Genomic DNA, 23,395 nt, shown 5'->3' with positions numbered 1-23,395 from the left:
TTAAGAGAAATAGATAAGTGGGGAGAGAAAGAGATCAAGTGGGGGAGGGGCAGGCAGAGAAAGAGAGAGAGAGAGAGAGAGAGGGAATCCCAAGCAGGCTCTACCCTGTAAGCTCAGAGCCTGATGTGGGGCTCGATCTCATGTACCGTGATATCATGACTTGAGCTGAAATCGAGTCAGGCGCTTAACCGACTGAGCCACCCAGGTGCCCGGGATGTATGTTTTAAACACCGTTTGTTGTCGCGCATTTACCCCACAAAGAGGGTGCCACTGTACCTTCCATCAGTGTGTGTAAGTGCACTTTCTCAGGATCCTTGCCAACCCTTTTTATCGGGTATTTTGATCTTCGCAAATCTGGTAGATGAAAATTTATGTTTTATTGGGTTTCAACCTGCCTTTCTCTTGTCGCGATCCAGGATTACTTTGTCCAGCAAGAACACTAGCTCCGGGCTGCCGGACAGGCCGACAAGAGCCCCACTTAGAGCTCCTCGTCATTACCTGCCCTGCTCTTCTGTTTTATCCTTTTTCCTCTCCTTGGAGCAAGAGTGAGACAGCCTAGCTTTAAAAAAAAAAAAAAAAAAAAAAAATCTTCATGGGGAAAGAAACATCTCAGACATAATGACTAAATGACACTTATTTTTTTTTTTATAAACCCATTCTCTTTTCTCTGACCCACCTCTCTTTGCCCAGTCTGCCACTACCTCTTTCAAACCTTTTCTTTCTGTACCTTCTGCCTCTACCTCACACTAGTCAGAGATAGGAACACCTCAGCCCTCTGTGTGGACAGGTTTTTCCCAAAAAAAGCTCTCCAAGAGCTCTGGGCTTATTTCTTTGATGGTCCCCGGAAACGATTTCTGCTTAGCAACCCAACAAGAGCAGATCCATTAGCGCAGGCTGTAACCTGGCCCCTTAGTACACTGCCTGGCACACAATAGACAATAACTGTCTTGACAGAGACATAGAAATAACACACGTCAATTGCAGTAAAACCTACATAACAAAAGTTGCCGTCTTAACCACCTTTAAGTACACAGTTTAGAGGCGTGAAGTACACTCACATCTCAGTGGTTTTCTTTCGGATGAATGCATAAATAGTGGTATCAGTTACTTGTTTCTGAAAGTCAACAAGAGTCAGACCATTTTAATTCATGTTCTTCTTTCCTCCAGACGAAGTCATACGGAAGCGCCTCCTAATTGATGGAGACGGCGCTGGAGATGATCGGAGAATCAATCTGCTAGTGAAAAGTTTCATTAAATGGTGCAACTCTGGGTCCCAGGAAGAGGGGTATTTATTTCATCTCACTTTTGTTTCTACACCAGTGGGCTGATAAGAGTTTAAACCCTGTATACAGCCTATCAATATTTCAGATTTTCACTCACCTTCAGTGTGCAGTGGAGGCAATTTGGGGTTAATCAGCTATAGATTTTTCTGGTCTTTCTTTCTATTCAGAGGCCTGCTTTATGTTTATTAAAATGTGCAGAAGGTGTGGTGGTAAGAAAGGAGAATTAAATTTTGGCTCACTAATTTGGTCAATTTTAGCAGATAAGTTAGACAAAGTATCTAAATGAAATTGTCTTTGTTTTATTTTTTTTTTTAAGTAAGCTGTAGGCCCAACATGGGCTTGAACACATGACCCCAAGATCACGAGTCACCTGTGCTACCAACTGAGCCATCCAGGCACCTCAATTTTCTCTTTTTTTAATAAGCTAATAGATAGTTGTTGCAAGGGTTTATACATATTTAATAATTTTTCTTGCGTTAGAAAAATTTCCCTCATTTGAGTTAACTTTTCACATAGATCTTTGTAAAGAGTGAAAAAAATTGTGAAAATAAAATGGGGAGCATAAAACATCTTAATGAAAACATTTTATTTTTTTTTAATTTTTTTTTTCAACGTTTTTTATTTATTTTTGGGACAGAGAGAGACAGAGCATGAACGGGGGAGGGGCAGAGAGAGAGGGAGACACAGAATCGGAAACAGGCTCCAGGCTCCGAGCCATCAGCCCAGAGCCCGACGCGGGGCTCGAACTCACGGACCGCGAGATCGTGAACTGGCTGAAGTCGGACACTTAACCGACTGCGCCACCCAGGCGCCCCAATGAAAACATTTTAAAATGTATTTTAAACAAAATTCAAACAAGTAGTTGTTTGAATTTAGCTTATAGTGATAAGAACAGTGGTCTCATCTTTGCACGTGTAACTAAAGCAGTTTATAAATTCAAGTACATCACATCTGGAGAAAGAACATAAGGGAAAGATATTTTAAATTATTTTATAATTTTTTTAATTTTTTAAAAATTATTTTAAATAAAGCAAAGGATTCTCTTAGAACTTGATAGGATTTAATTACCAAATTTTGGCCTGTACTATAATGGTTCAACTTTGGTATTTCACAAAAAACTTTATTCTGTTTTTTCTCTCTTTTTCGCTAGATACAGCCAGTACCAACGTATGCTGAGCACGCTGTCCCAATGTGAATTTTCAATGGGGAAAACTTTGCTGGTATATGATATGAATCTCAGAGAAATGGAAAATTATGAAAAAATTTACAAAGAAATAGGTAAAGAAACTTAAAGCAATTAATGTTTCCATGTAATTTTAATTTTTATGACCCAAAGGAGACAATATCTGCTAACATTTTTCTTTGGTTTGTGGTAAAATAATAACAATGTTAATAGAATATAGTAAATGTTAGCTACAAAAATGTATTCTGATATGATACAATACTTAGGGTTACAGCTGTTTTTTAAACCACCAGCATTTATTTTATTAGCAATGGAACTTAATTTAAAAACACATTTTAGGGGCGCCTGGGTGGCACAGTCGGTTAAGCGTCCGACTTCAGCTCAGGTCACGATCTCGTGGTCCGTGAGTTCGAGCCCCGCGTCAGGCTCTGGGCTGATGGCTCAGAGCCTGGAGCCTGCTTCCGATTCTGTGTCTCCTTCTCTCTCTGCCCCTCCCCCCTTCATGCTCTGTCTCTCTCTGTCTCAAAAATAAATAAAAACGTTAAAAAAAAATTTTTTTTTAAATAAAAACACATTTTAAAATTAAAAATGGATGGAGATTATACATGTTGTTACAACTGTCTTTAAAAAAAACCTTTTCATATAGAATGTAGCATTGCAGGAGCACATGAAAAAATTGCTGAGTGCAAAAAGCAAATTCTTCAAGCAAAGCGAATACGAAAAAATCGCCAAGGTAAGGGTTTTGTGGAATTTAGTGTGCAAATGCTTTATTACTGAGTACTATTTTCATGCAGTTGTTAATGTTGTGTGGTAAAATCTTCAGTAAGAATCAACCTGAATTATTAAAAAGAATTAGGAGCTAAACTTAATTCTTTAAAGCTATGTTATTCCTTAAAATAGTGGAGAAGGAAGGCTATGCTAGAAAAAAATATTTTTTTTGTTTTTTTGTTTGTTTGTTTGCTGGATGGTATTGATTATCCAAATATTTCTTAAGTATTCATTTTTTCTTTTTACTCTTCAGACCCCTTTGCCTAAATAATGTTACAGTTAATCAGCAAAGGCAATTCAGACAAATACACTAGACCTCAGGTTTTGTTTGTTATTTGTTTCACGGAACTACTTGCTAGAAAAAAAAAAAAGAATTTAAGCTCAGTGAGTTTTTATTAAGTACAAAGCAAGCAAACATTTGCAAGCTGCCTAAATATCTAATAAGAGGAGAAGTAAAGTTTAGTTTTGCCCTGATTTCTTTTGTTTTTTAATCAGGGTTTGTCCTCATTGCAGTCCATAAAAACTAGTCCAAAATAATTTTTAATGGCTGGGGCATTGCTTCTCCTATAATGTAAACTGAAAGAAAGAAAGGTAAAAAATATAATGCATAATCACAATTGTAACCTATATACAAAAAACTAGAAGGAAATAGAAAATGTAAACGGTTATTATTTTGGGGCTGTGGGGTTTTATGGCTTAGGGTTTTTTGTTTTTGTTTTTTGTTTTTCACTGATCACGTATTACTTTGTAATCTAAAAAAATTTTATTAGAAGTCACACTTTTGGGGCATCTGGGTGGCTCAGTCAGTTAAGTATCCGGCTTTGCCTCAGGTCATGATCTCACAGTTTGTGAATTGGAACCCTGTGTCGTGCTCTGTGCTGACAGCTCAGAGCCTGGAGCCTGCTTCGGATTCTGTGTCTCTGTCTCTCTCTGCCCCTCCCCTGCTCGTACCCTATTTCTGTCTCTGTCTCTGTCTCTCTGTCTCAAAAATAAATATTAAAAAATTTTTTCTTTTTAAATAAAGAAATAAAAGTCACACTTTTATTGGGGCATCTGGATGGCACAGTCAGTTAAGCATGTGACTTTGGCTCAGGTCATGATCTCACAGCTTGTGAGTTCAAGTCCCATGTTGGGCTCTTTGCTGACAGCTCAGAGCCTGGAGCCTGCTTCTGATTCTGTGTCTCCCTCTCTCTCTGCCCCTCCCCGACTCTCTCTCTCTCTTTCAAAAATAAACATTAAAAAAACTTTTTTAGTCACACTTTTATTGAATTAATATGCTGATTTTCAAAACAATGAATTTTACATTTTAATGAACCAATTAAGATGCTTAATTCCTTATTTTAAAAAAATTGTTTTTTGAATTGGTTCTAAAATGCATATGGTCAAGTTCAGTGGCCAATTTACAGCAATGTATTTAATAATTAATACCGATTCTAAAATAATTTAAAAATGTTTTACAGTGCTTTTTCTGGATTAGCTGAGGCTTTTAAATGAATGCTGCCATTCATCATTTCATAAGAAAGGCCAACAGGAAATAACAAGGAAACCTGAAAGTCTCAGTGGAACAGAAACAAGGAATTTTATCAGTTCTGAATTTTAAATCATTTCTAAGTTTCTGAAATCTTTACCTTTAGAATGAGAATGAGATGTGTAATTTGCCCTGGTTAAGATCCAAAATTAATGATAGGATATATTTACCTAGCTGATCTTTTCTTTGCTGGGCAAATAGGTAGTAAGATCCTCATCAGAATCAGCCTGCTTAATGATCAATAGTGGCTTAAGTTCACTTATACTCTGCTGGCTTCTTATATCCTACCTGGGGATAGGTAAATGGAAAAACAGATTGGGAGCAAAAGTCCTTGTTTAAAATTGTTTTGAAATAGGGGTACCTGAATGGCTCAGTTGATTAAACATCCGACTCCAACTCAGGTCATGATCTCACAGTTCGTGTGTTTGGGTCCTGCATAGGGCTCTATGCTGATAGCTCAGAGCCTGGAGCCTGCTTTGAATTCTGTGTTTCCCTCTCTCTCTGCCCCTCCCCTGCTCTCTTGCTCTCTCTCTCTGTGTCTCTCTGTCTCTCGAAAACAAATAAACATTAAAAAAGAATAAAAAAGTTTTGAAATAATGGATTATAGTTATAGGCCAACCAAGTGACATTGGCAATACTCTTTCCATCCTCAAGTTGTTTTTATGTCTTTATGCACTCAGAAAGTGATTAAGAGAGATCTGTCATGTTATACATTTTGTTTTCATATCCAGGTTCAAAAAAACCTTAATTTGATAAGTATTTTTATATCTTTCAGAATATGATGCTTTGGCAAAAGTGATCCAGCATCATCCAGACAGACATGAGACACTAAAGTAAGTTTAGAGTTTACTTTGAAAGGAACTAATCTTTATACATAAATGTTCACATACTTGCCCATGTTTTCCATTTTTATGGGAGTACAAAGTATGTTTCAGAAGGAGGGGTCACATCTTCCCAATAACATATTCTAATGCTGCTTGATTAAATTTTTTCCTTCCTCCAATCTAACTGCCTCTAGGTCTAAAATAAATGCATATAGGGGCACCTGGGTGGCTCATTTGGTTCAGATCCAACTCTTGGTTTCGGCTCAGGTCATGATCTTGTGGTTTGTGAGTTCGAGCCCCACATCTGGCTCTGCACTGATAGTGTGGAGTCTGCTTGGGATTCTCTGTCCCTCTAACTCTCAAAAATAAATAAACTTAAAAAAATAAATTCATATAGTATACATCACACTAAAATGGATAAATAAAATATGGCGTATTCATATAGTAGAATACTAAATGAGGAGTGTAAAACAAATTAGATATACACTATTTTTTAGATATACACTTGAAACATTTTTTTTAAATGCTTTTATTTATTTTTGAGACAGAGAGAGAGCATGAGCAGGGGACGGGCAGAGAGAGAGGGAGACACAGAATCCAAAGCAGTCTCCAGGCTCTGAGTGTCAGCACAGAGCCTGACTTGGGGCTCGAACTCACAGACTGTGGGATCATGACCTGAGCTGAAGTCGGACATTTAACCGACTGAGCCACCCAGGCGCCTCTTACACACTTTTTTTTTTCAAATTTTTTTTTTTCAACGTTTATTTATTTTTGGGACAGAGAGAGACAGAGCATGAACGGGGGAGGGGCAGAGAGAGAGGGAGACACAGAATTGGAAACAGGCTCCAGGCTCTGAGCCATCAGCCCAGAGCCCGACGCGGGGCTCGAACTCACAGACCGCGAGATCGTGACCTGGCTGAAGTCGGACGCTTAACCGACTGCGCCACCCAGGCGCCCCTCTTACACACTTTTTAAGCTCAGATTTCAAAACACAATCAGTGAAAAGAAAAACAGAAGACATACAATGAATTTTAAATTATTCCTGATCTTCTGTAATACTTGCAGAATAGTAACCATTTATAAAGTTAACGTCCCCTCATTATCTACTAATACTGTATATAATTTAGAGGGACAAATAAATATATGGGTTGGAATGATACAGTGATTGCCTGACTGGGGAGTAGAGGAAGATAAAAGGCCTGAGATAGAGGACAGGCAATAAGGTTCTAGTATCTCAAGTTAATCTGCAGTGTTTATTTCTTTTACCAAAAAAAAGAGAAGAAAGACTTATTTTGTCAAATAAGAATGACAAAACATTAAACGTTGTCAATTCTTGGGGGTATGATATCCTATTATCTGTGTCTTCTTAGATTTCAAAACTTATCTAGAAATTTGATTTTAATGAAATTAGTGCACATTTAGAAGTTAAGAAATCATCCCTCGCTTCAAAGTTTCATCATAATGGAGTCTAAGAACTTCTTATCCTTTAAAAAAAATTTTTAAATACTCTTAAGTAATTAAAAATTTAGCCATTAATTGTGAATTCTGTTTCCCCAATTAGCAAAATGTAACACTGTTTTATTATTTTCAGGGAACTAGAGTCTCTGGGAAAAGAACTGGAGCATCTTTCACATATTAAAGAAAGTGTGGAAGATAAGGTATTTGCACACGTATTTGAGCCTCTGTGATATGTGTATGTTTATAGATCGGTGTGCATTAACTCTTTTCTCCTGAACACAGCTGGAACTGAGACGGAAACAGTTTCACGTTCTACTTAGTACCATCCACGAACTTCAGCAAACGCTGGAAAGTAAGTAGAAGTCACGGAATGAATGTTTATAAGGACTTTTAAGTGATCCAGGGGTGTGTGCCCTCTAAAATATACGTCTTCTTGACAGAGCATACCTGCAGTTTCAGAGTAGGAGTATAGCTGGATGATGCCAGAAGGCATTCATGTAGTTCAACTTTCCGTATATATGCAGAAAAGCCTGAAGGTGTAACAATATATGATTTAAATACATAACCAGTGTTTCATATAAAGAGAAATGCAAAGGTGATAGATTTGGAATTCTTCTTGGTTTATTATAGTTTATTGCTGTAAAGTAATGCTGTGAAGTAATTCAGGACCCAGGCAGGCAATGGTGAGTAGGTGAAGTAATTAGCACATAAGCACATTTGCCTAGTCAGTGAATGGAACGTACTTTCAGGAACTGGAGACTTGCTCTTTGTGTTGATTATAGCAAATTGGAAATTTCTATGCTATCTGATTTCCTGATCATTTTCTTTTTTTTTTTTTTTTTTTAAATTTTTTTTTTCAACGTTTATTTATTTTTGGGACAGAGAGAGACAGAGCATGAACGGGGGAGGGGCAGAGAGAGAGGGAGACACAGAATCGGAAACAGGCTCCAGGCTCTGAGCCATCAGCCCAGAGCCTGACGCGGGGCTCGAACTCACGGACCGCGGATCATGACCTGGCTGAAGTCGGACACTTAACCGACTGCGCCACCCAGGCGCCCCTCCTGATCATTTTCAAGAAAAGCCTAGGGGCACCTGGGTGGCTCAGTTGGTTGAGCATCCCACTCTTGATTTTGGATTGAGCCCTGTGTCAGGCTCTGCACTGATAGAGTGGGAGGGAACCTGCTTGGGATTCTTTCTCCCTCTTTCTGCCCTTCCCTCTGCTCACACACTTTCTCTCTCTCTCTCAAAATAAAGAAATAAATTTAAAAAAAAAAAAGAAAAGAAAAGCCTAAAACCTAGATTTTTACAAAAATGTATTCTCTCACATACATTTTAAACTTTTTTTTTACATTTTTTAAACATTAATTCATTGTGGAGACACAGAGCGTGAGCATGGGAGGGGCAGAGAGAAGGGGAGACACAGAATCCGAAGCAGGGTCCAGGCTCCAAGCTGTCAACACAGAGCTTGACGTGAGGCTCAAACCCAAGAGCAGTTCAATCATGACCTGAGCGAAGGCGGACGCTTAACTGACTGAGCCACCCAGGTGCCCCTCTCTCACATACATTTTATTTTATTTTTTTTTTTTTTTTAAACTTTTTTTTCAACGTTTATTTATTTCTGGGACAGAGAGAGACAGAGCATGAACGGGGGAGGGGCAGAGAGAGAGGGAGACACAGAATCGGAAACGGGCTCCAGGCTCTGAGCTGTCAGCCCAGAGCCCGACGCGGGGCTCGAACTCACGGACCGTGAGATCGTGACCTGGCTGAAGTCGGACGCTTAACCGACTGCGCCACCCAGGCGCCCCTCTCACATACATTTTAAAAAATGTATTCTAGTGGCGCCTGGGTGGCTCAGTCAGTTAAGCATCCGACTTCGGCTCAGGTTATGATCTCATAGTTCGTGGGTTCAAGCCCCGCATCGGGCTCTGTGCTGACAGCTCGGAGCCTGGAGCCTGCTTCAGATTCTGTGTCTCCCTCTCTCTGCCCCTCCCTAGCTCATGCTCTGTCTCTCTTTCTCTCTCTCTCTCTCCAAAATGAATAAGCATTAAAAAAAATTTTTTAATGTATTCTATCACATAAATTTTACATTTTGATTATGCTCATAAACACCAACAGCCAAAACAGCATTTTTAAAACCAAACACTGTGTGGGTCAATTGCAGTCATGGACTGCCATTTTGCCATCTTTTTAGATATATCAGCTAATAAAGGATAAAAATGTTGTCATGTATTCGCTAAATATATAACTTAAGAAAATTTGACTGCAGTTTTATGGTTCTTTCTCAACTACAGATGATGAAAAGCTCTCCGAAGTAGAAGAAGCTCAAGAAACCAGCATGGAAACAGACTCCAAGCCATAGACAGGCTAATCATTCACCATTCCCAAGAAAACAGAAGTAACAACATGCTCACTGTGTTTGGAACTTGTTGCACTCTTGAGATTTAAAGTTTTGGCAGTGAACTACTTTGCTTTTAAATATTAATGTACAGTTCATTCCGATTTCTTTACACAAAGGAAAAAGACTTTAATATCGATTTGTTTGTATTGAAATGCCTTTTTTATTCTTGAAAGGTAGGAAGCAACATCCCAAAATGTTTAATAGAATGTTTTCAAGCCAGATATGTTTTGTGCTCAGTAGTGTTGTAGGTAGTTTTTAACTGGTAACACTGATTGGCTTATAAACTATGTTGAAGGTTGTGAGAAAGCGGCATTTCCAGGATGTGGGTGAGAAAAATGAGTCAATCTGGAAATTGTTACCACTTTTGAAAATGGAGTTCATGAATAGGCTTCAAGAGGGCTGCAAATTTGTGAAATTATGTTCAAAATAGGGGTAGCGTATGCTCATTTGGGGAGAAGTTGCATGATACTAACAATCGGTGGTGTAAGAAGTAATTATAAGATGAAAGCAAATCAATATGCATTGCTTTCTAGATCTCTCTCCTCAACACTTGAGCAATGTGGTTATAAAATGTTTTGTTAATATGTTTTCTCCTACTGTTTCATTATGTAGGGGTCATTTTCAGCAGAAAAAAAAAATTGATAAAGAAAAAGTTGTCTCAAAAAAACAGTCTGTTAAGATGGTCTTGCATAAAGGATTTCATCATCTTAAAAATTAAGCTAAGGCTGAATCATTTGTAATTTTCTTAAGTATGGAATTTAATGCTCAGTACTTGTTAGGTTCCATCCTTACCATTTATTTTAGTTCGGAAACATGACAGTTCGCATGAATCATACTTTAAACAATGTTAAATTTTTGTAATCTTAAGAATTCTTATCTTTAAATATGAAAGTTGAAAATTAGCTCAGTAGTAGTCATATTAAAAGTGTCATAATACCTTTAACTGGCTTCCTCTAATTTCATCTGGCAAATCATGGGAGAAATTTCCTTGCGGACCTCCTATGCCCTGATAAATGTTTCTGTTTTCCAATATTAGGAAGAATTATGAAGCAAAAACTTGATTACGTTGACTCAGAATTAAAAATCAGTTTTTCGAAAAAGAATTTTTTTGAAGGACTGTTGGGCAGAATATTCTAAGAAATGTCCTTCTCCCCAGTTGATTAATTCACTTAGATTTATTCAGGATTATGTACCAAAAGATAAGAATTCCCATAAAGATAAGTTCTGTGCAATCAGGGACAAAATCAGAAGCAGCAGCGGGTACATGGGAAACATACATTTTTCAGTTTATACTTCCTCATGGTTCTCTTGGATATCCTCTGGAACTGCTTCGAAGACTGAAGAATTTCATCCCCTAGAAACTCACACTGTTGAAGCTCCGCATGTCTTTGGGCCAATAACTTCATGGATTTATCTGTCACTGTTTCTATAAGGTCATCCACCTATGACAGATACAAAGAAATGTAGCCGCGTGTTGGAAAACCTTGTAGAAACCAAAGGGGCGGTTGTTTTTCCTGAGAGACAAGTTCAGGACTTGGTGGACGTTTTGTAAATCCCAAAGTATTATTCTAATTCAAGTCATGGCAAACAGAGCTTGAAAACATGCATTTACCACCCAGCGGTAAAGACGATCTCATTTCTTCTCAAAAGAAGGCTGTGTGCATGCCTTCATTCTAATTGAATTCACTCAATATTTATCAGGCACACAGCATCATCCGAGCTGCCCTTAGCAATCCTTCAGCCACCCTCAGAATGCCCCCCACTAACATGATTTCTTCATGCTAATCATTAACTCCATCCCATAGCCATGCTGTCTAGCAGGGCAGCGTGTTCAGTTCAACTGGGCCCTCTGTGATGCTTCTGAAAAACACAAAGCAAAAGCCTTTGTCCACTACCTGCATTTGAAGCTTTCCCACTGTCAAATCTGATTTTCGGAGGATGTTTTCCACGCTATGTTTCTTTTTTTTGAGTGCTGGAAAGTGGGATCTCTTTTTTGATGAGTACGGAACCTATCATAAAAATGCAAAAAAACCACTTCAGCTTAAGAAGTACCAACATTATTTCTGTGACCGTGCTTAACTAAGAATTCTCACCCTTGGGACATTCTCTTATAAATTGAACATTTGCCACATAACAACACTGGGTTGGAGACAGCATTCATATTATTCTCCACGCCCCATGTATCTCCTTTGTGCCCAGAGCTCTCTTTGAAGAGATCTATAGGGTGCAGAGAAATGAGATTGTCTGGTTCTGAAAGAATATACAGTGTCGGGAAAAGCAGGTCATTCGTAAGGGGAAGAAGAAATCATTGCCTCTGCAGCTGCTGAGCACAGTGAGAGTGGGGGGTGCTGAGGACCAGTGCCCCAGAAAGCTCATTAGCACTGGATCCAGTTGTTAATTTGGTCTCTTTTCTGCAGGTTTCCTTATTTTCATGGCAGACATGTCTCCAAACATAAAAAGGAAGCTCTGGGTTCTTTTCACCCCATGCCTGATATTTTCCTATCGTCCCTGGCTTGCTGGTTCTAAGTACCTGCCCTAATAGTGTTGCTATTGGAAATCATTCCTAGGTCATGGCTCCTGGCTAAAAGGCTCCTTTTGGTCTTACTGGGTTCACTCTTCCTTCCCCTTGTGCTTAGTAACTAGTATTTGGAATTATTGTTAGACCTACACACAGTGGGAGGAGGAATCACATCTGGGACCTACCCTGTGTCTGAGTTTACAGACGAGTCTGCTGACCCACCACTCTGCCCAGCCAACTTGCCCAGGCTCGCATGTCACTTGCCGGACCCTCCCCAGTCCGTCTATATAGTTGGACCCCTCTTTTTTCTCTCCCATAAAACCCAGTACTTTTTCCTACTGAACACTCAGCACATGTATAATTGCTAAGTTATATCTGTGTTTGTTGAATACCACTATTCTAATGTCAAATGCCTAGATGGTCCAGGCAGGTTGTGTAAAACAGAACCAGTTGCAGCTGGTGGTAAACTGGAGAGAATGCGCCTCCTGCCAAGGGGCCAGCCTCTGCACATCTCCTGCTGTCAATCATGAGAAACTGTGGGCCTAATGCTCCCAAATCCCATTTTTCAAAAGAAGGCTTAAAATCCTGATTTTTTTTTGGAAATAGTCTCATTTTTCAGTGTGACCAATTAATTCACATACATTGTTGAGATCATTCTGAGAACTAAACAGAACTCTTCACAGCCAGTTGACAACCTTCGATTTAATGTCTTTTGCTGACCAGCAATTCTTGCTATAACCAAATATATCCATTTTTTTCTTTCATGGTCAGTGATACTTGTTCCTAAGAAGTCTTTCTCTATACTGAAATAATTTTTATTGTCCTCCAGAGGTTTTAAGCTTTTACCTTTTCCACACAGATCTAGAACCCAACAGGAATTAATTTTGTATATGGTGTGAGATAGGGATCAATTTTCTTTTTTCCCCTATGAACATCTACTTGTCCCATTGCCATTCATTCAAAAACTTATCCTTACCTCAGTGCTCTGCAGAGCCATGGTTTAATGTCTATCCCCTCTACTAAACTATAAGGTTCACAAAACAGGACTACGTCTTTTAGTCCCCAAACCTAGAAATTGCCCAGTACATAATAGGAATAAAATGAATGCGAACCTAACACACAAAAGGCAAAACTCAAAACTAATATTGGTGCCTTCTGACAATGATACTCTAGAACAGCACTGTTCAATAGAACTTTCTGCAAAAATGGAAATTTTCTTTCTTTATGTGCTGCCTAATACAACAGCCATGAACCACATGTCATTAGCAATCAACTTGAAATGTAGCTAGTGCAACTGAGGAAGTGAACTTTTATTTAATTTTAACTAAACAGTCACATATACCTAGTGGCTATCATTTGAGACAGTACAATTAGTATTCAGCATAGTAATTAAGATTAAGGACTCAAGAGCCAGACCTTCCTGGATTTGAAACCTGTCTCTACCACTTATCTAAGCAAATTATTTAACCTCCCAGGGCAATCCTTAAAATAAGGATAGTATTGCCATCTACCTTTTTTTTTTTTTTAATGTTTATTTATTTTTGAAAGAGAGGGACAGAGCACGAGCAGGGGAGGGGCAGAGAGACAGGGATACACAGAATCTAAAACAGACTCCAGGCTCTGAGCTGTCATAGGGCTTGAACTCACAAATTGTGAGATCATGACCTGAGCCAAAATCTGATGCTTCACCGACTGAACCACCCAGGCGCCCCTGTATTGCTATCTATCTTATAGGATTGTTGTAATTATTATCTGAGTTAATATTTATAAAACACTTAGAACTGGAGCAGAGTTAGCTTTAAGTAAATATTTGCTGTATTTATGTATTTTTTAATAATTTTTTTAATGTTTATTCATTTTTGAGAGACAGACCATGAGCTGGGGAGGGGCAGAGAGAGAGAGGGAGACACAGAATCTAAAGCAGGCTCAGGCTCTGAGCTGTCAGCACAGAGCCCGACATGGGACTCAAACTCATGAACCACGAGATCATGACCTAAGCCGAAGTCGAACACCTAACTGACTAAGCCACCCAGGTGCCCCATTATTTGTTATATTTAAAATAATTAGGCACCTGGGTGGCTAAGTTGATTAAGCATCTGACTCTTGGTTTCGGCTCAGGTCATGATCTCACGGTTTGTGAGTTTGAGCCCCACGTTGGGCTCTGTGCTGACGACGTGGAGCCTGCTTGGGATTCTCTCTCTTTCCCTCTCTTCCTATCCCTCCCGTACTCTCTCTCAAAATACAATCTCCCTCTCAAAATAAATAAATAAACTGAAAAAATAATAGTTCCGGTGATTTAAAAAAAATAGCCTGGGCAATTTAGGCTGAAGTTTATATATGCACAAATAAGCATAGGCTTTGGTTTGGAAACTCTTGGACTGTCTACTGCTACACTGTCTACACATGTGACTATCTTTAAATTTCAGTTACAGTGAAATACAATTAAAAATTGAACTTTTTAATTGCCCTGGCCACATTTCAGGCTCAAAAGTCACATGTGGCTATTGGCTACAATATTGGACAGTGCACACTTGTATCCTCACACAAAGTTCTTTTTTTTAATGTTTATTTATTATTGAGAGACAGAGAGACACAGAGTATGAGCAGGGGACGGGTAGAGAGAGGGGGAGACACAGAATCTGAAGCAGGCTCCAGGCTGTGAGCTGCCAGCACAGAGCCCGATGCGGGACTCGAACTCACAAACCGTGAGATCATGACCTGAGCTGAAGTCGGACGCTTAACCAATGAGCCACCCAGGCGCCCCGTCCTCACGCAAAGTTCTACTGGGCAGTGGTGAATTCCTCTCCACATACCATGCATGATTGACCTGATGCTAATAATATACTAACTTGATATTTGAATGGTTGACAAATCAGTGGAAAGCTCAGAACTCTACTATTGCCCAGATTATAGTAGAAGCTGGACCATTTGAGTCAGAAGTAGATGAATCAGACTCAGAAAGCCTGTTTGCTGTGCCCTAAATTCTTGGAGAGGAGGACACAGGCAGCAGATTTAAAGGCTTTATTATGAGAACTTAATTAGTATTATGAACAATGACTTATAGGAAAGTCTGTAGAGGTGAGTGTGTTTTAACATTGTACCTTCTGCAGTCCTGAAGGAAGGGATGTCACAGACAACCGCTTGGTGGTTCTCCTGGCCCGGAGTAGAGTATTTCCTTGGGTTATCTCCTCTGTCTCAGCTTCTACAACATCAAGTTGTATAGTTGCTTAGAAAGAAGGAGGGGGAAAAGAACTTGTAAGGATCACAATGATCAACTTTCTTACTAGAAAGAGCTGTGGGGGTGCCTGGGTGGTTCTGTCGATTAAGCAGCCGACTCTTGATTTCAGCTCAGGTCATGATCTCAGGGTTCGTGAGTTCCAGCCCCACGTCGGTCTCTGTGCTGACAGTGCAGAGCCTGCATGGGATTCTCTCTCTCCCTCTCTCTGCCCCTCCCCCACTCACACTCATGTTCTCTCTCTGCCTCTCAAAATAAACAAACTTAAAAAAAGAAAAAAAGAAAGTATTCTGAAAAGACAGCAGTCCATGCTCCCTCGGTAGCTTTTGTCCTTAGGGTTAAAGACAAAAAATGGGTTTGCTTTTTCTTTTCTGTTCTTTTTTAACTTAAAAAAAAAAGTTTATGCATTTTTGAGTGGAGTTGGGGGCAGGAGACAGAGCGTGAGCAGGGGAGGACAGAGAAAGAGGGAGCCACAGAATCCAAAGCAGGCTCCAGACTCTGAGCTCTTAGCACAGAGCCAAAATGTGGGGCTCAAACCCACAAACCCTGAGATCACAGCCTGAGTGGAAGTTGGACACTTAACTCACTGAGCCACCCAGGCGCCCCTGGGTTTTCTTTTTCTAATCTTACACTTTCTCCTGTACACATCTGCCTTTTCTCGTGGTCATGACCTCAGTGGTCACCAACGCGTTCTGACAAGGTGGTTATGTCTCTGTGTTTGAGACATTGTTTTTGCCCTGGATTACTTTTTCCTTTAATTGTTGTGGAATTAGAAAAAGTACCCCTCTAATGTATAAGACCATCCCTTGAGTACTTGTCATTAATTGAAACAATGTTTAAAGCTATTCACTCCCCAGCCATGTGGCTCAAGGCTCAGTCATCAAATACCATACTCATTTTCCAGGAGCCATGTGAAACCCAGCCTCCTTAATATTTTTCTTTATGTCAGTTCAATTCTTAACACAATACATGCTTTTACAAAGGAATCCTTGAAACACTAGCATAAATAAAACAGCATCATAAATAGGCATTAAAATTAATATGGTAAAAACAAACCATGTTATTGCCTGCAGAAGGGACTAAGGTTAGGTTATTCTCCTTTTTATTAAAAAAAGAAGGCAGGGCATGAGGCTTTTATTTCATGTAGTCAAAGGGATTGACCAGGGCATTGGGGAAAAGGTGTTTGCAATTCGCTCTGTGTTTCAGTGCCTTCACCCCGTGCTCACACCTACAATCTTGCTTAAGGTCCATTGATAAGAACTTCTCGAGGAGTGGTGGCTCCTAAGTGAATGGGGCTCTGCCCTCTGAGCAGGTGCTCAACCCAGGGACTCCTCCCTCTCCCTGCCCTCCACTCTCCAGCTCTTCCCCAAATCTCACAACTTCAACCTATGAACGCTTCTCCCATTACCTCCGCATCCCCACTGTTGGCAACCAACCAAGCTACTATCGTTCCTTGCTGGAATGAACGTTCAGAGCCTCTCTATCGTTCTTCCTGGATCTGCTGACCTCCCATCCCCTCCCTACTCTGCAGCCTGTGCTGTCTTTAAAAAATACAAATCAGGTTATATAAATCCCCAGCTTGAAAGTATTTGATGGTTTCTTATCAAAAAGTTAAAAATTCTTAGGAGAAAGTTAAAAATTGTTAATGTGGCTAACAACATCCTGACCACCTTATTCACCGGCTCTTCCTTGACATTGTACCTGTACCATTGAATCTGAAGCAGGCTCCAGGCTGTGAGCTGCCAGCACAGAGCCCGATGCGGGACTCGAACTCACAAACCGTGAGATCATGACCTGAGCTGAAGTCGGACGCTTAACCAATGAGCCACCCGGGCGCCCCATCCTCACGCAAAGTTCTACTGGGCAGTGGTGAATTCCTCTCCACATACCATGTATGATTGACCTGATGCTAATAACATACTAACTTGATATTTGAATGGTTGACAAATCAGTGGAAAGCTCAGAACTCTACTATTGCCCAGATTATAGTAGAAGCTGAACCATTTGAGTCAGAAGTAGATGAATCAGACCCAGAAAGCCTGCTTCCTGTGCCCTAAATTCTTGGAGAGGAGGACACAGGTAGCAGATTTAAAGGCTTTATTATGAGAGCTTAATTGTTATTATGAACACTGACTTATATGAAAGTCTGTAAAGGTGAGTGTAGAGAGAATGACTGAATTACTTTCTTTTCTTTATTATGCTCAGTGCTCTTTTTAGATGGGGATATGAATATGCTCTCCCCTCTTCCTGGAAAACTCTTCCCACTCTCCTCATCTGACTCTAGTTGTCCTTCAAATCTCAACTGAGCTGTCCCTTCCTCAGGGAGGCCTTCCTAGGGCTCCTCCCCCAAAGTTAGAGCACCCGTGATGGGTTTCTGTAGGTGCCCTGTGCTGCTACTTGGCATCAGATGTAATTATCTGGCTAGTGTTGGAACGTCCCTCTATTCTATAACTTCATGAGATCCGGGACCATGTCTGTTCCACCCGCTACTCTATCCTTAATAGCGTGGCGGACATAAAATAAGTATTTGGTGAATATTTGTTAAAAATGTTCGGAAGGTCAACAGGGAAAAGTCACTGTCTTTGGGCCACAGGTGAGACAGTGTCGTAATGTTACAGCTATGGCCTGAAAGGCATGTTTTTGGAAGAAATCTTGGTATAGATATTGGTTATTCCAACTAAGACAAAAATAAGCCAATGCACACAGATGGGAAGGAAGAATTGGATCCTCTATGTCCTGTTAGACTCTTCAACTTCAGCCCCATCAGTATAGAAACATGTTGTCTTTGTTATTTTCAATGAAAATAGGTAAGTCCATCCATACCAGGTAATTGCTAGAGGCTTGGATCCTAGCGTTACTGACTGCTTTTTCCAGAAGAGAGAGTTTAAAAGGGCCATCAGTCACCTGGAAGCCATCATTTTTGGGGGTGTTTATTTGTTTATTTTCTGAAAAAGTAGTACTCACCAGGTATGCAGCCTTATCACTGTGTGAAATGTGGGATTGTGTGTGGATTCCCTATCTTAGGGCTACACACGTTTCCTGGTGCTCTGCTATAAAGGACATGAAGAAGCTACACAAGATATTTAGGGCAGTGAAGCTGCCCTGTCTGGCACTGTAATGGTGGATATAGGACATCACATGATGGCGTTGTCATATTAAGCCAAGACGTTAGTAATAGAGGAAACTGTGTGGGTGGGGTAAGGAGTGAGGGTATATGGGAAGTAAATCTCTGTATCTTCCATTTTTCTAGTAAACCTACAACTGCTCTAAAAAAAATAGTCTATTAACTTAGAAAAGCTACAGAGAAGAATGCAAATATTTGTGGTAATGTTCGTTATAACTGATAGGACCCCTCCCCCCCACCAAACAGCATCATTGCATTGCATAAAAGACTTCAAGTCAACAATTCAAATGTTGGGGTGCCTGGGTGGCTCGGTCCGTTAAGCATCTGACTTCGGCTCAGGTCATGATCCCACGGTCCGTGGGTTTGAGCCCCGCGTTGGGCTCTGTGCTGACAGCTCAGAGCCTGGAGCCTGTTTCGGATTCTGTGTCTCCCTCTCTCTGTGACCCTCCCCCGTTCATGCTCTGTCTCTCTCTGTCTCAAAAATGAATACACGTTAAAAAAAAAAATTAAAAAAAAAAAAAGAAAGGAAAAAGAAAACAATTCAAATGTTGATTCTTCCATGAGGAACGTGGGAATTAGATACATAAAATAAAATGTTACTTAGGATTTACCAATCATAAATTATATTCATAGAAATCTCCCATACCCTCCACTGTAGGAAATAACTATTTCAAAGGCTGCATTACTGCTCTTTCCAGAAACAAAAGAAAAATCCTACTTTAGTTTGATTTTCTCATATACATGTACATATACATATAGATGTATATATGTGTCTATACACATATAGGCATGTGGGTGCACATTTAAATAAAACAGGGGCTTTAGAAAAAAAGACCACCAGTTGGACTGGGAAGGACCTCAAAGGCAATCTAATGCAGAGCTCTTCAAAATGTATGCACAAGTACATCATCTGGGGCTAGGTATAGAATGCAGATTCTGACTCAGTAGACCCAGGCGGGGCCTGAGATTCTGCATTTCAGACAAGCTCCCAGGAGATGCCACACTTTGGGTAGCAAGCAAAGCCGTCCTAATTTCACTATTCCCCCTTGGCCTTGACACTTAACCATGAGTTGCCTTTGATTACCATTCTGTGACAGCTTTCTCATTCTTGGTTTCATGAATAACCTGGCGGACGGAAGGTCCTTGACAATTCTAGGAAGAAGGCTCTGAGGGTTTGAAAGGAAATTTTCCTTAGGGTTAGCGGAGGCCCCTCTGCTGCCATTTGCTGACTTGCTTCTACTTTTGTAGGACAGCATCCTTCCCAAAACAGTCTTCACTTTCTTCATCCAGTTTTTTTTTGTATTTTGCTGGCTTTCATGAAATTCCATGTCGCTATCCCCGGACGTTTCGTCTCTGGGCACCAATATGTTTTGTTTTACTAGGTTGGTAGACACAGCTCTATGCCATCTAAAAATTAAAAAAGAATTTGTTTTAAGGAAATTAAAAAGTTAGAAACAAATGACTGAAATCATCAAAATCTAAACTTGAATTGTGACCTAATCACACAATTCCAAAAAGTAAAACTGTAGACCAAGAATCAAATCACAGAAAAACCAAGCCAAAGCAACTCCTTGGTGTTTTGTTACCCAACTGTAGTCAAGTGCCTTCTGGCCACTCTCTCGTTTTATCCTCTTAGCTCCCTAAGAGGTAGGTCATATTGTTATCTCTGTTTCACTAACGAGTAAACTGAAACAAAGAGAGGTTAAGTTAATTTGGCCAAGCATAGAATGCCGATTTTAATCCGGGTCTGTGAGTGTTAGAACACATATTGGCAAATAGGCAACCTTGTCTCAATGATGGCTTTTGCTGGATTTGGTGGTTCCCAGTCTACAGTGATGAGAGAGGAGAGTCGGCTAGAGTAGTCATTAAGGGACGCAGTCCCCAAAGCCCCATAAATGTTGCAAGTACACAGAGCACTCATTTGGATAGAGTAACTCTAAACTCTTGTTTCTAAAATTGCAAATAGTCACACACCATCTTCATCATTTTGGCGTATCTCAGTAATACAAATAGATAACGTTCCTTAGCAGCTTTCTATGCATGGAACACTCTTTCAAGTTCTTCCCTGTATTTTATGTAATTTACCCTTTTCCTACTGTCATCTCCTTTTTATAAATGACAGATTAAAGCTTTGAAAGGTTAAATAAGCCCAGGATCTGATCCCAATGTCTGCGTTACTCACTATTCTAGAGTAAATATCATCTATATCATGATAACCATTCTTTAGCTAATATTCTTCCTCAAGTAGCTGTTATCTTTAGTGTCATCCAAAACAATAATATCCATAAAATCCCAGGGATTTAAAAAAGTTAAATCTTGGGCACCTGGATGGCTCGATTGGTTAAAAAAAATTAAACCTTTTATTTTGAGATAACTGTCATTTCACAGGCAGTCTTAAGAAGTGATACGGGGAGATTTGCCCAGTTTCCTCCAATGGTAACCTCTTGTAAAAGTGTAACTGTCACAACATCGATACCGTCAAGATATAGAACATTTCCATCACCACCAGGATCCTTCATGTGTTATGGCCACGCCCACTTCCCCACTCACCCCCACCGTCTCCTTAAGCTGTCCTCCATTTGTATAATTTTTGTCCTTTCAAAAATGTTATATAAATGGAATCATACAGCCGATGAACTTTTGGGGATTTACTTTTTTTCACTCAGCATAAATCTCCTGGAAATTCATCCAGGTTGGTGGATGTATCAATTATTTGTTCCTTTTTGTTTCTGAGTAATATTCCATGATATGGATTACCACTGTCTAATCATTCGCTCATTGAAAAACATTTGGATTGTTTCCAGTGTGGGGCTAATATGAATACACACATAAGCATTTGTATGAATATAAACTTTCATTTCTCTGGATGAAATCCCAGATTTTATATTATGTTATGTTATGTTTGCAATATATGGGACATGTATTTCTAATACGGATTAAAATAAGCTCATAACTAATAAAAGATGTCCTTCATCATATGCTACCTAAAATATCTCGAGTACCACCATACAGCATCCTCCAAGAAAATACTGCTCTAACCTGGACCTAAATCATTCAGCTTCTCTGTAATTACACATGGGAAGTGGTTCAGAAGAGTCCAGGCACCAGAGTTAAATGGTCTTGTTAACCCTGCACCACACTGCCTAGTTACGTGATCTTGGGCATGTTATCTAACCTCTATAAGCTTAGGTTTTTCTCATTTGAAAACGGGTATACTGTTTTCAGAAATGTGGGAATAAAAAGAAAAAATCATGTACTTGGCACCTAATAAATGATAGCTTTTACTAATACGTGATTCAGATGAGTGAGGAAAAAATGTAAAAGGCAAGGAGGGACCTCAAACTAGAGGTCAAATGAAGGGAGGCCATATTGGGTAGCCAGCCTCCCTTTTAGGACTGGAGTTCTAAAAACAGGAGTTCTTCCAGTTACACATGCACTCAAACGCTAGGGGGTGCTATTCACATTCAGTCATCGAGGTGTATAGTTACTATAACTTTCTAGCAGATGGCAGTAAAGTGTTTGAAAGATGGAATGCCATTTTCTAATTTGCCCAAAGACCATTTATGGGCTAAGAATAATCTTCCATAGAGCCCTGTGAGAATCATTTAACAAAGCCATCAATTTCTACTACCATAAATACACAAATGCGCGCACACACACACACATGCACACTCCCAAAATAATAGAAATACAACTTCAGGAGGCTCAAGAACCCCAAAGGCCATCCACATCATCTCTCAGATTAAAAGCCCAGCTCTAAGGAGTCCAAATCTCTAGAATGTATCTCCCACACCATGCCCTGCACCCTCATTCCCTATTTATTGATTTGTTTGTTTGTTTTAAAATTTACTTGAGAGAGACAGAGTGTGAGCAGGGAAGGGGCAGAGAGAGAGAGGGACACAAAGAATTCCATGCTGTCAGCACTGAGCCCAAGGCAGGGCTCGAAATCACACACCATGAGATCATGACCTGAACCAAAATCGAGAGTAGAACACTTAACCAACTGATCCACACAGGCTCCCCCCAATCTACTTATAACATAACTAACAAAGGTGAGTTTATTCCAGGGCCTTGGAATAGAACTGTTGTTAATTTCTGTCTTGAAAAGAACCCTTCCCTTCTTAAGTTTTCAAGTATCTTGGTTGGTAATGAACTTATTTTGTTGTACTGCTTCCCCTTTTAACCTCATTTTCTTATTGAAAGTGGAAATCTCTGCAATATTTCATTTTGTCCAAGGAAGTTCAGAAGGTTGGTGTTTGATGATTCAGGCCTCATAAAAACACCTCATTTCTACATGTCTGAGCTATTGCTCATGAACCTGGTAAGAAAGAAGCCAAAAGAAATTGGAAAATAAATCATCTCATTGATTTTCCAAATTAAAATGTATTATGTTTGGAGTATTTCATGCCTGTGTCTATGGTTTTTCCATTGGCAGGAAATACCAGATATAAGACAGTTTTAACATTAGATTAAAGAACGTGCACAGCGTGAAGTACAATTAGTACGTATTTCGGTACCTATTGCTGGGCAAGGGAACAGAAAGCATTCATTCATCATGGCCTCTTCCCAAAGAATGTAGTACTGAATTCTCAAAATCATAGTATTTACAGAGGACATGTGATGTCTAAAATTTTGAGACTGAAATAACAACTTAGTGCTTATTTTAGCGTCCTATGTCGCATTAAAACCCAAATTCAGGTGGAAAGGAAAGGTTTTCCTCATCACGATTACACTTTCCTATTAAATGAGGCTTCCCTTGTGGCACTAGGCTTCCCGACCAATGTATAAATGCAGCGCCTCCCCCAACCCCCGATCCGTTCAGAGACTTCATTTCTAAAGGCAAAGCTGAAACAGAGATGCCACCCTTTCTCACCATCCCAGTGAACATCGTTTAATGCAAAATCCAAAGAATCTCCCTTAACAGAAAAGGAGATGACTCCTGTTTACCTACCTTTCCATCCCCTTCCTTTTGAAGGGGCCATTTTTCTTTCTGGGTTGCTGGAGTCTTCGGTACTGGCCAGCTCTTCCACAGGCACCCTTAAAAGACTCTGGAAGGTACAGTTGAGGGGGGTCCAT

General features: G+C 39.9%; 2 protein-coding genes across 2 annotated transcripts in view; one reads left to right on the top strand and one right to left on the bottom strand.

Annotated features, from left to right (window-relative positions):
- The window catches only part of THOC7 (THO complex subunit 7), a 24,973-nt gene extending 14,588 nt beyond the window's left edge, over positions 1 to 10,385 (top strand). Inside the window, exons 2-8 of the mRNA XM_047096257.1 lie at positions 1,168 to 1,285; positions 2,434 to 2,561; positions 3,113 to 3,199; positions 5,538 to 5,595; positions 7,178 to 7,244; positions 7,327 to 7,396; positions 9,336 to 10,385. Of these exons, the coding sequence (XP_046952213.1) occupies positions 1,168 to 1,285; positions 2,434 to 2,561; positions 3,113 to 3,199; positions 5,538 to 5,595; positions 7,178 to 7,244; positions 7,327 to 7,396; positions 9,336 to 9,403 (596 nt within the window). The 3' untranslated portion in view covers positions 9,404 to 10,385. The remainder of the gene's footprint in view (positions 1 to 1,167; positions 1,286 to 2,433; positions 2,562 to 3,112; positions 3,200 to 5,537; positions 5,596 to 7,177; positions 7,245 to 7,326; positions 7,397 to 9,335) is intronic.
- CUNH3orf49 (chromosome unknown C3orf49 homolog) lies at positions 5,018 to 23,395 on the bottom strand. The gene is made up of 6 exons (XM_047096256.1): positions 23,271 to 23,395; positions 19,404 to 19,726; positions 15,062 to 15,186; positions 11,338 to 11,451; positions 10,720 to 10,884; positions 5,018 to 5,050 (listed from the first exon to the last, which is right to left on the bottom strand). Exons 1-6 carry the CDS (start codon positions 23,393 to 23,395, stop codon positions 5,018 to 5,020), a joined length of 885 nt encoding a protein of 294 aa, XP_046952212.1.

Source organism: Lynx rufus, unplaced genomic scaffold (genome assembly GCF_022079265.1).
Source record: "Lynx rufus isolate CCGP_SWC_20201006 ecotype Redwood Valley unplaced genomic scaffold, mLynRuf1.p SCAF_4, whole genome shotgun sequence".
Lineage (NCBI taxonomy): Eukaryota > Metazoa > Chordata > Mammalia > Carnivora > Felidae > Lynx > Lynx rufus.
Note: the sequence above shows the minus strand (reverse complement) of the source record. Positions and strands in the feature narration are given on the sequence as shown.

Bases quoted from the DNA above. Each gene is read 5' to 3' on its own strand.
- CUNH3orf49 (XM_047096256.1), bottom strand. From the start codon at position 23,395: ATGGACCCCCCTCAACTGTACCTTCCAGAGTCTTTTAAGGGTGCCTGT. The intron at 11,452-15,061 runs GTACAATGTTAA...TTTTTATGATAG, and splicing joins TTCCTTCAGGACTGCAGAAG to GTTCCGTACTCATCAAAAAA. The intron at 5,051-10,719 runs GTATGTTTCCCA...ACCTATCCCCAG, and splicing joins GGAAGTATAAACTGAAAAAT to GTAGGATATAAGAAGCCAGC.